Source organism: Hydra viridissima, unplaced genomic scaffold (genome assembly GCF_058129835.1).
Source record: "Hydra viridissima isolate aposymbiotic clone 2 unplaced genomic scaffold, HvirCarnegie_v1 scaffold_11, whole genome shotgun sequence".
In the NCBI taxonomy this organism is placed as follows: Eukaryota; Metazoa; Cnidaria; class Hydrozoa; order Anthoathecata; family Hydridae; genus Hydra; species Hydra viridissima.
Genome location: NW_028324310.1, coordinates 14,597,015 through 14,609,183, shown reverse-complemented (window position 1 = coordinate 14,609,183; position 12,169 = coordinate 14,597,015). Strand labels below are relative to the sequence as shown.

Below are 12,169 nucleotides of genomic sequence, written 5' to 3'. Positions count from 1 at the left end.
AGCAAGCATAAAGTTTGTACATTTGTATAAATATTTGTTTTCACTTTGGAAAACATATTAACAAAGCCCAGTAAACATAGGGAAGTTGAATATGAATGAACTAAAATAATAACTTTATAAAGATTAATTATTCAAATATTCCATTCACAAAAACATTTGTTGAGATTTTCACAAAAAAACTAAGCTTATGCCTGAATTTTTAAAAATGATATGGAATCTGTTCCTGCTGTAACTAATTCCAATTTAAACTAATCACTTAATGCTTTTCATGATTAAAATAAATTTGCAGCTGCTTGATAAACTAAAAATTCAGCTCATTAAATATTCAAGAGATATTCAACAAAAAAAGAGTTACCTGAAAAATTCTTGGTTAACAAAAATTAAAAACTAAAATATAAATATTTCTGAAGGAGTCAGGTGCATCATCTTGTTAGAAAATCCTTCATGGTTTTCTTTCTTATTGTTATCCGCAATAATACTGAAATCTACATCCCAATCAAGCTGATCGTTGTTAGTACTATCTTTACCAGGAGAATCAGAATAGTAAGACTGATTAATTGTATTTTGGGCAAAGTTTTCAGCAAAACTATTTTCATAGGCTTTTTCAGTAGTGTGCTTTTTTTTTGTGTCTAGCTGAGTATTTGAAATAATATTATTTATACTCTTCTCGGTAGGCTTTTGTACCAAATCTAAAATCTCTATGTTGTATTCTTGTTCAAACTCTCCCATTGGTGGTAAACTACTCAAACTAGACTGTGTCACCAAAGCCCATGTTTGTACATGCACACTGTTTTCCTCGACATACAAACTCTCTCTTAACTTACTAATAATATCTTTTTGCTGAACACTTAGCAAAGGCTGAATTTCAACGCTTTGAGATTTTGATAAAAAATTCAGAGATCCAATTAACTCTAATAACTTAGCAACAACTTCTTTTTGAGGAAACTCCCTTTCACTTACGTAATATTTTAGCAAGGAGAAGCTCAGTTTAGATGGGTGTTTCATTAAAAAACTCACCGCTTTCACTGAAAAAAAATTCATCTTGTGCAGGATAAATAAAGTAATCAAAAAATTTAACTCATCATACGCATATTTGGTGAGCTCTGAGAAGAGCAACTCTTGAAATTCTGGAAACGAGTTGTCTAAGGAAATTAACAGAGGTTTCCAAAGTATTACTAGTAAGTTTATACTTTTAAAGCATTCATCAGACCACTGTTGATCAGTAGAGGTAATTGGAAGTTGACACAACCTTCCACTAGTATATAGCAAGCAATCACCTTGGACAATGTTTTTTACAATACTTTTCAAATTTCCATTGTGAATTAGTTTTACAAATGCAGAGGATAGTATTATGCATCTGTCAGTAAATTTGCGAAATTGCTTTTTACTGAATTTTTCAACACTTTTAATTGTTTCATCATTAATAATAGAAGAAATAAAGTTTGAGTATGCACCAAGTTCCTTCAATATAAAGTTTTCTTTTTCTTCTAGTCTTGAAACAGTTTCTTGCCAGTAGTTTTCACTCAACCATGTCAATGCAAACATCAAACTTGATTTTAAGATATCAGTACCTGGTAACTGTGAATGGGTTGCTTCATGTCGCAAATCAACTATCCAATCAGGTATTTTAATTTGATCTGCTATGACTTGTACAGACTGTGCATAAATACCAGTCTGCAGCTGATCAGTAACTCCATTAACAAAACGTACAATAGCCATTGCCATACTCAATCTCCATTGATCTTCAGTAATATCATCAAAATTACCTAAATATGCTGTTACTAAGGTAGCAGTTAACTCAACAGAAACTGGCAAAGTACCATTACGCACACGGCTCTTCCATATATTGATCATATTGATACCTTTAATTTGTGATTGACGGTCAGAAAAGCAATATAATAAAGCTCCAACATTTTTCCATTCATCCCAAGAATACCATGCTGTTTCTCTTTCATCAAAATTGCAATTCATTCTTTTAAACTTAAAAAAACATCAATTTGTATCTATAAATATATATATATATATATATATATATATATATATATATATATATATATATATATATATATATATATATTTAAAATTATGTTATTTAAATATATTAATAAATATAATTGTAATTGCAATTCATTCTTTTAAACATATATATACAAAAATATATCTATAAAAATATATATTTGTATCTATAAACTTTTTAATTTAAAAGTTTAATAAAAAAGTATAGTGACTTCATTTCACTTAAATAAGAGACAGACAAAATTGACTTTTGAAACTAAAAATTTAAATTCTTAAAAACATGTAATGGCTTTTTAGCTATTTATTCAAAAATACATATCTTTAAAAGTATTTATCTGACAAAGTTTGGTAAAAAAAAATTCTAGATTTGTAAAATCTGTTTAATTTTGCCCTCTACTAATAAGTAAAAAAACATTGTTTTTCTTTTATACTATCACTTCTTCAACATTATTTCTATCTTTTCATATTTTTTGTAATTAAGTGTTTTTTCTATTTTTCTTTTTTCTTTTATTTAATTTTATTTTTTATTACTAAAAAGTTAAGAATATTTAAGATCTAATTTCTTCATAATATGAAATTGAAAATTTTTAACATTAAAATGTAGGAAGATACTTAAAACTAGAAATATGGATAAAAAACTTTTAACATTAACAGACAATACCTCAGATCTATTCCCATATTAACAAAGTTTTGTAGGAGAGTATAAAAAGCGTTTCAAAAAATTTTCGAATAACTAACTTTTATAAAGGTGTTCCTTTTTTTTTATTTGAGTCATTTATTGCTGTTACAAAGCTTTGTAGTTTGATGAATAATGAAATTTTAAATAATTTTGCATTTTTCACTAAATTTTAAGGTATTGCCGGTTCAACAAGGTATGTTCTTTAGAAAGACTACTAAAGGGTTGAAAAATGGGCAATCATTCATCATACATGTTTTTCTTTTGAAGGAATCACATAGATTTATCCAGATTGAATTATCTATTTTTTATTTTGAAAACTTTTCTGCTAATAAAAAAACTACTATTGGTTTGCATTCTTAGTTTAAGTTATAAAATTATCAGTTCTCTTCTTTTTGATGAAAAGTAATACATTATAACAGCTTCATAAACAACTTTTTTTTCGATCTTCATAGTTGTTTATTTTCCTTCAGAAGAGGTCATGTTCAGACCTTATGATAAAAATGATCTTAATCCCCGTATCATTCAGCGGCGATCAAAGTCCACTTGTAAATCAAGCCTTTGCTTGTCAGTGAGTGAAAAAGCCGCGAAACAATTGAAGAAAATGGTTAAACGACATAAAAGCTCATCACTGACTGGAATGTTGACTTTGTTTATTGAGGAGTTTTTCAGTGATAAGCTGAAATAAGGAATTAATCCTAAAGTTTCCTCGTGCGTTCTGTAAGCTCAGCTTCTGTTATATTATATTTTTATCCTGAATAAAAACAAATAAGAAGCACTGCTTCTGATTTTCTCTTAAGCATTTTGTTTTTTGTTCTATTTTTTTTTTAAATTTAGGCTTAGGTCTTGAGAAGAATTGATTAATTCTTGTAAATTTTAATTTTGTAACAGAATTTACGACTTTTTAACAAAACTTAAGATTTTTTTTACAAAAATCTTTTTTATTATTAAAGAAATAAAGTACTTGAAAAGCTGAACTTTCGTCGAATAGTAGAAATGGAATTCCGTAACATATTTTGCAAAAAATGTTCTTAAGTAATTTGTGTGGCTATGAAAATTCAGCCGTTTTTTGTTTTACACGATTCTAGGCGTTAGGGCATTAGGGTTAGGGGGGGAGCATTTACTGTTGGACTTTGAAGAGCCACGATATATAGATAAAATTTATCTATATATCGTGGCTATTCAAAGTCGCGAGGTTAGAATTATTTTGTTCTATCTCCAAGTTTAAACGTTGGGAGAAAGTTTTTGATTTTTTAAAAGTAAAAATTGTTTAAAGTTTTAGCTTTTATTTTTAAAGAAATAATAACTTATGCTTTAAATAATTTATGTTTAAGCAAATTATTTAGAAAAAAATTTATAAAATAATGCGTATTTTAAAAGTAACCATTACTAACTAAAATTAATAACTCATTTTCTCCCAACTTTTAAAATTGGAGATAGAACAAAATAATTCTAACCTTTGCGAAATGAAGAAACATTAAAACTTTTTGGGAACATTCTTTTTTTAAATGACATAATAAATAAAAATTTTCACGGGGGGTTAGTTTTGTGTGTGTGTGTGCATGTGTGCGCGTGTGTGTGCGTGTGTGCGTGTGTGTGTGTGTGCGTGTGCGTGTGTGTGTGTGTGTGTGTGTGTGTGTGTGTGTGTGTGTGTGTGTGTGTGTGTGTGTAACTAAATAATTAATTAACAATTTTTAATTGTTTTAAAACTCATTTTAGTAAGAATTTTTCACCTTATTCCATAAAAATTTTAAAATGGGTTCTAGACAAATAGGTAAGAACCCAGCTAAAATGAATTGATGTTTTAATTAAACGTGATTGAATTCCCATAACGTTTTGTTATTTGAAATCTTTATTACAAAAAGTAAAAACCAGGTTGTTTATACTTTTAAAAGATAACTTTTAAACAAAAATAATCATTACTCAAAATGTACACTCAACTTCAGATTAGAGCACTTTACGTTGATTTTGAGAACTATGTATTTATACGATTCTTAATCAGCATAAAATTCTCTATCATAATCAATTATGTAAAAAAAAAAGGGAGGGGAGAGGGGAGAATATGTGTTAGACATATTGCATCTAGGAATCTTACTTAAATGTACATGTCTAGTTTGGTACAATTTCTGAATTATATTTTCATCATTTCAATAGCTTACCCATTTAAATCCTTTTTCCAAGTATTTAGAAAGTACCCTGTTAAGCTGTGGAGTGTGCCGTCATCACTGTATGTAAATTATCCATCACTTGAACTTGAATACAGATGATTGTGATGATTATCACACCACAAATTAACACGAAATGAATGTTAGGGAAAATGCTTGCAGCCATCAGAAACCTTTGAGTTCAAAGAAAGTTCAGAAGAAATTCTTCTTGTGCATAACAACACTCTGTACAGGCTGCACAACACTTTGTCCGGGCTGAAAGTAAAAACTCAGGAATTCCAAATCGTCCATTACACATCACTGGTTGTCTGGTGCGATGGAACTTTTTTTTAAAATCACAGACGTTTCTTGAATCAATTTTTACTAAGTTATTTAAATATCGGATATTTCGAGTTAAGTTTTAGCGTTACTCGTAACTCAAGTGAGGCACAGTACAGAATATGTGAAAATTGGTATCATCGAACTTGTGAACGCATTTTGAAATACGTTTTAGAAGACAAAAGCGCGGGACGGTAATGTATTAAATAGTGTTCTATAACAAACTATTAATTGTTACGCGATATATTATCGTATATTTGCACACCGTAAGTATTATTTTACGAAATATTTTTTGGTTTAACGATCGGCTTCTTAATCGTAAAAACGTTCTTTTACTTTTTAGTGATCGATTCACGGTATTCTATCATGATGAGATTTCTATCTTGATGAGATTTGCAGCGAGGATTTATTACTTCAAATCCAACTTTTGTAATCTTAACTGTAAAGATTTTTAGTTTTTACATTAGAATATCTTGTAATAATTTTTGCAGTAAGCAATTATACATTTTTGACTATATTAAACGTGTTTCTTCATTAACGTTTACAGTTCTTCATTGTACTACAATTACTGGTAGTAAGATTAATAAAAAGAAAGCTTAAGAGAATTAAGACGAATCCTGAGTGAAGCTGCATATTACTTCGATCCGTTATAAAAAAAAGGCATTTTTGCATATTTGTGATTTTGCTTTTAACTATGTAAAGTTAAAATCAAAATAATGAGGTAACCGATAATTCTCTTTTCTTTTATATTTCAATAAAAATAAAATTTGACAAAGCGAAATGACACTTGTTGAATTTTTGAATTAAAAAAGTTGAATTAAATAAAAAGTGATATTTAAGTGGAATGAAAACATGAAAAATCTACATCGTCGTTTTCCGTAAAAGAAAAAAAGTTCGGATTTTGCACTCGCAAAAGATTTTGGAATATTTTTTCAGCAAACATACTTGGTATACAAATAAGAACTCGTCGTTGGTACAAGAACTCTCCTTAGATTGGAAATATGTTTACGTAAGCGTCAGATTTCTTCTATTTATTTATTTTTTTTTTTATTTTTTTTTTGCTTTCCAATCCTCCTCATGATCGATTTTAGAATCTAAAAAGATCAAAAAAAGTTTTCTTGCAAAGTTTTTGTTCTCTCTTTTTTTTTTTTCAAAGTTAAAAGGTTGGCGTTGTGTTACATTTGATCAAAACAATACACTAACCTTAATCTACAGCCATCATCAATAGGAGACACATGCTAATCTTTAAGATTACATGCTAATCATGGCTTTCTCTAATCTTTCAAGTCTAAATTAACATTTTTTTTTTTAACAGAAATTTTCTCTATAAAGATTTAACAAGATTTTAATATTCTCTGACTCCTAAAGAAGTCAACGCAATTGAGAAAAATAAATCTGAAGAAACTTTCGTCGGTGTTCTTACTGCTGTTCCCTACGGTCCGAACAAACTGAGTCTGACATTTTTTTTTTTTTTTTGAGTTAGTCTAACACAATGTGAGCATAATTCTCTTTCCAATAAAAAATTTTCCAATAAAAAAAATAGGGTGATAGTTGTTTATTGGTTAAGCAGTGAACAATAGTTTTTTTAAGAAGCTGTTACAGAGTGTTTTTTTTTTAGTTGCAACAAATCTTTAACTTCTTTTAATAATTGTCTGAAAACTAAATTAGAAAGAGCAGCACTGATGTTAACTCGTCACAAGTCAATAGTGCAGTTGGAAACATAAAAACATTTGTGAATATTGCATTTAGTCGAAATTAGTTATTTTATATGGCCCCATCTGAGAGTCAAATTTTTGTATTTTTTAATCATTTCCCCCCCCCCCCCCCCCTTTACATAATAAAAAGTGAATACTTTTTAATACCTTTTTTTTTTATCCTGCCGCGTTTTTTAAAAACTTTTTATGTTATTTTTATGTTTTTATGAAAAATGAAAAGTGAACGCCTTTAAATTACTTACAAACATTTAAATATAAAACGGAGAAATTTTTCATTTTAGCAATTTTAGATGATTGTAAAGCAAGATTTGCTTTTTAAGAATTATGCCAAATGTATTTACCTTTTTCTTCTCATTTCCATTATAAAAATTTTTATGGATGCAGTGTTCACATCATTTAAAATCTTTCAGAACTTTAGATGTGAAGCCAACCTGGACTATCCTAAGATTTCATTTTTACTGTATTGTTCTTCAATTCCATGAATTAATTTATTATTAGAATTTTAAATTATTTTCAAAAAAAAATTAACCTTTTACCAAGATTTATTAACATATTTCAACTTTGTAGCAAAGTTACAATTAAACTCATCATGATAATTAAATCTTTTTGTAGATAAATTGAATTGAAGATAAATTTTGAATATAAATTAAATCTTTTTGTAAAGAGTAGCACACAACTTAAAGACCCTTATGAGGTATTTTATGGATGCTTGCATGCATATCTGACTCAAAAATCAATTTATAAATTTTCCAAATAGTCTCGTATGCAAAATTTTCATATTAGGGTTTCATATTATTTCAAAAGATTCATATTATTATATTTCATACAATTTTTATAAACTTAAATGCACCTTATTCCAATGAGAAGGGAAAAGCGTTAAAAAAGTTTCATGAACTGAGACACAGACCCTGAGCAGCTTGTGTAGTTGTAAGCTACTTGCTGTGATCCACAGAACCAAAATCTTCCCAAGATCTACTGGCAGAAGATGAATACATAACTAAGATTATGGTGTGCTATACAGCTGATCAGTTGGAAGAAAGTTGAATTAGATTTTTATCAATTGATCTTTCAAAGAAATCTTGGAAAACTCTTGATTAACAGGTCGCTATGTAACCTATTAATCTTTAATCTCTTTTTATAAAACTTTTTTGCAGAAATTTATATTTCTTTTATTTGTCTTGTTACATTAGTATTGGCAATAATCTAAATTCATTTGGATTACTTTACATTTGATGATGTAAAAAGGTTGGATAGCACTGATCTATTAAAGTTGCAGACAAAATACCAGAAGCCTCTCTGCTACTTGTTACAAAACTGTGTTAAAAGACTTGTTGCAATATTTTTTTTATTGTGCTAAAAGAGAAACATGGTTTCTATTCTATTTTCTTGTCATTAATCCTTAGTTTATTTGAACTGTTTGTTAGATCCATTATGTTCCTCGAAGGTGCCTGTGCCCGTTCCTCAAAGGAGCCAATTTCCGAAATTATGTTAATAATTAAATTTTGTTAAAATTAATAATTCATAAATTTAATGAGATTCAATAAATTTTTCTTTTGCAATGTTTTGCTTTGCTTACATAATTCTTCTGATTAAAAAAAGTTGTTTTTATAAAAAAATTATATTTTTATAAAAAGTTATATTTTCAGTAATTTTTTTAGAAATTTTTTAGTAATTTTTAGTAACTTTTTTAGTACTTTTTTTTGAAAACAAGGGTGAAAAACCTTTCTGGATAAATTAATTTTGGACATCAAAAAATTGATTTTAAAATTTTGGATTTTTTACAAAGATGTAGTAAAAACGCTTCTTAAAGTTAGTAAAAGCTCCCTCTGTACATCCCTCTCTGTAGTTTTACATGGAGAAGTCAGCTCTTTTATGTTTTTAACTTCTAAGTTTTTTTAATCTCCTGATATTCGTTTGTGCTACAAAATTTTCATTCTTGAATTATGCTATGTGTAGATTCAATTCAATATTAATTACAATTTACAGAGCAAACAGAAATATGCCGAATTTAATTTTTTGAATAGAAATTGAGATGCTCTAGAGAATGAGAAACGTGCAAATCCCATAAAAAATTCACTACAAACAAAAAGAATAATCACGATAATTTTGAAAGAATAATTATGAGAATTATGAAAGGATAATTATGATAATTATGAAAGAACAATTATGAGAATCATAAAAGGATAATTATGTTGGGAAAGGGAAGTCAATTTTTATTACAATCTCAATCTAAATTAATTTATTTAACTTTGTCTAAAGAAAAAAAATTATTTGACTTTGTTTGTTTAAAATTTTTGTAAATATGTAAATTTAAACTTGTTGTTTTTAGTCATGATTTGCAATCACAAACTATTCACTTTAAAGCGGCAATGAAAGATTTGAAGTAATAGAATGTTGTGACAATAAATTATTGTTTTTTAGCGAAATGGTGGGAATGGTAAATTGGAGAAAAAAGGGACCAAAAATTTTGTTTCAGTGCACCTCTCACCCCAGTGACAATCAAAACAAAAATAACGATTCAATTAAAACACACCTTTTATTTCGTTTATAAAGTAGACACAAGTATTAATTATTGATAAAAATATTAAAATGATGTATTTTTAAACTGCTGCAATATCTTTAGTTTTGTCTGAAGGAATCTTAATGCTATTTTTAATTAATTGTACATTCTTAGGAAACAGAATTGTTTTTTATACAATTTTTTATTACACTGCTTTTCAAATATAAGTGCAAAGTTTCTTTTGCTACAAGTATTATGTGTTTCTTCATACTTCACAGAATAACCCCTTCGTACACAATGTGTACAAACGTACACACTTCATCATGTTTATTTTTTACTATAAAGCTTAAGCAAAATAATAATTGAAACACGATGCATACATTAGTGCACACCAGTCCTACCTTCGTGTAGTTTGTCTTCTTTAAGTAAGATTTCTGTATCTAGATATTTCAACATGGCGTTGCAAGGCAAAAAAATACTTCGTGGTAAGTTTTTTCTTTATTATAGTTTGAGAATTATAAATTATCTCAAGTCAAATTTTGTATCAGATGTATTTGATAATATGTTTATAATTGCATACACATAAGTTAAAAATATAACAGGTGACTATTCTTTGCTGAAAAATTTTTTTTATAATACTGTGTACATTTGTACACACTGTGTGTTAATTGCAACGAGAAGAGAGAATAGTAAAACTAGTAAGGTGAAACTCAACATTGAATTTCTTTTTGTGTGATTGTCGTGAGTTAATAATTGCATGTGTGTATATATATTTCTTTAAATCTCAGATACAAAATGTGTTTTGTTTAATAGTTTAGCTGTTCATTTAATACCAAAAGGTTGTGTTAGAATCATTAAAAATGAAATATTTTATTTATTTAAGTCTACCTACTGAAGCTAATGCCCCTGCCTTTGTGTTTGTATAATCAAACATTTGTTTTAAGCCTGTCATTTTTATTTTGTTACTAAGTTTTATCAAATTGATTTTATAATCAAAGATAAATAAGTATAATATGTTAAATATATTTTCAGATAATCCACGAAGGCGGTTTACAGTTGAAGATATGTTGCAGCATCTTGATGACTCGGAATTTGAATTATCAGATTCTGATGACTCTGGGGATGAGACCTTTAACCCTTCTGCTGCTGATATGCTGACTGATAAAATTGAGGATCAAATTGAAAAACCAGATGAAGATGATCAGCCTGGCACATCTGTGAACAGTGAGAACAAAAGAGAAAAAAAGACTCAGATCAAGTGGCAGTCTCTTCGAGGTGCATTTGAAAGCAGCTCAGAATGGCTGGACAATTTGAACTTGGGAGATGGCTTACTTTCGCCATCCTCATATTTTTTTAATTACTTTAAACCATAAATATTTGAAACATTTGCTGAACAAACAAATATTTATCATCTACGCCAAACTGGTAAAACTCTAAATACTACAACAGCTGAAATTCAGAAATTTTTTGGTATCACAATAGTAATGGCAAACTTAGGTTTTCCCAGAATAAGGATGTACTGGTAAAGAGCAACTAGAGTAAATGCAGTGGCAGATGTAATGCCTATAAACCGGTATTTACAGCTGCGAAACAGCATTCATATCAATCCCGATCCTAATTCAGAACAAGGAACAAATAAATTCTGGAAAGTTCAGCCTCTGATAAACACAGCACGTTCTCGCTGTCTCAAGATACCAAGAGAAGAGTACAACTCTGTGGATGAGCAGATGATCCCTTTCACTGGTAGAGTACCTGCTAAACAGTACATCAAAGGAAAGCCGAATCCAGTAGGGGTAAAAAACTTTGTTGTCTGTGGCACCTCTGGTAGGGCAGTTGATTTGGAACTATATCAGGGTGCAGGTATAGGCATATCAGAAGAGTACAAACACCTGGGACTTGATGCTTCTATTGTCCTAAGATTGTCAGAAACTATTCCAAAACATAAAAACTACAAGCTCTGTTTTGATAATTACTTTACTGGCATGATCCTAATTAGACAGCTAAAAATGTTAGGGATTCAGTTCCTAGGTGTTGTTAAATCCAACAGATTAATGGGGTGTCCGTTAAAATCTGAAAAAGAAATGAAGAAGGGTGGACGTGGATTAAGCGACTGCAAAGTCTCATGAAATTATTCGTTGGTAAAAAACTGAAAAACATTTTGTTCTTTTTCTGTATTGATTTGGTAATGTTGTGAGGTAACTACATGACATAAATATTTTTATATCTTTAAAAGAAAGGTTAAAAAATGAATTATTAATTTGTTTCAGCTTTTTGAGTTTTTTTGTAAGGATTTCTTTTGATATAATATTGTCTACAAAAACCTTTACAGCAAGATTGATACACGCTGTGTACAAATGTACACATGCCCTATTTTGAATAATTGATGAAATATTTTAACAAAACTTTATATACCCCATAAGGAGGCCTAGTACATTATTTTTATTTCAAAAAAAAATTTTTTAAACACATTCCATGTGCCCGTGTACGAAGGGGATAAAGTTCGAATGTTCGAATCTGACAGCATTTTATTTTCGTGTATGGAGTACGATTATTATGTTTGGGGAAAATATTATATGCCTTTTATAATTTTAGTACAATATTATAGTAAGTGAAAAAATAAAAATTTAGTTAATTATAGAGTAGGTTATATAGTACGTAAAGAAAAAACAACAACAACAAAAAAAAATTAACAATAGAGAAGCGCAAATAGTAAACTGAAGGGTCATTCTTGTTTTAATGACAAAAAGTCATAAAAAAAAAAAAAAGAAAAAAGAAAGAG

At 28.6% G+C, this 12,169-nt stretch overlaps 2 protein-coding genes and 1 long non-coding RNA gene across 5 annotated transcripts; 2 read left to right on the top strand and 1 right to left on the bottom strand.

Moving 5' to 3' along the window:
* Nucleotides 1-92: 92 nt before the first annotated feature.
* LOC145191595 (uncharacterized) lies at nucleotides 93-1,999 on the bottom strand. Its single transcript, XM_080068717.2, has one exon. It carries the CDS (start codon nucleotides 1,969-1,971, stop codon nucleotides 388-390), a length of 1,584 nt encoding a protein of 527 aa, XP_079924843.2. The 5' UTR covers nucleotides 1,972-1,999; the 3' UTR covers nucleotides 93-387.
* Nucleotides 2,000-3,037: 1,038 nt separating this feature from the next.
* On the top strand, nucleotides 3,038-5,690 carry LOC149882350 (uncharacterized). Of its 3 annotated transcripts, none has more exons than XR_016445052.1 (3): nucleotides 3,054-3,412; nucleotides 4,881-5,369; nucleotides 5,519-5,690. It is a non-coding gene; the product is annotated as an uncharacterized LOC149882350 (long non-coding RNA). The 3 variants fall into 3 exon arrangements; XR_016445051.1 differs by having other exon boundaries at nucleotides 4,874-5,369; XR_016445050.1 differs by having other exon boundaries at nucleotides 3,038-5,369.
* A 3,989-nt stretch (nucleotides 5,691-9,679) lies between these two features.
* LOC149882349 (uncharacterized) lies at nucleotides 9,680-11,647 on the top strand. The gene is made up of 2 exons (XM_090065782.1): nucleotides 9,680-9,875; nucleotides 10,423-11,647. Exons 1-2 carry the CDS (start codon nucleotides 9,845-9,847, stop codon nucleotides 10,761-10,763), a joined length of 372 nt encoding a protein of 123 aa, XP_089921908.1. The 5' UTR covers nucleotides 9,680-9,844; the 3' UTR covers nucleotides 10,764-11,647.
* Nucleotides 11,648-12,169: the final 522 nt, after the last annotated feature.

What these genes read in the sequence shown, in the direction of transcription:
- LOC145191595 (XM_080068717.2), bottom strand. Translation starts at nt 1,971, where the DNA reads ATGAATTGCAATTTTGATGAAAGAGAAACAGCATGGTATTCTTGGGAT.
- LOC149882349 (XM_090065782.1), top strand. Translation starts at nt 9,845, where the DNA reads ATGGCGTTGCAAGGCAAAAAAATACTTCGTG. An exon ending in AGGCAAAAAAATACTTCGTG is followed by an intron (nt 9,876 to 10,422) that starts GTAAGTTTTTTC and finishes ATATATTTTCAG; the next exon opens with ATAATCCACGAAGGCGGTTT.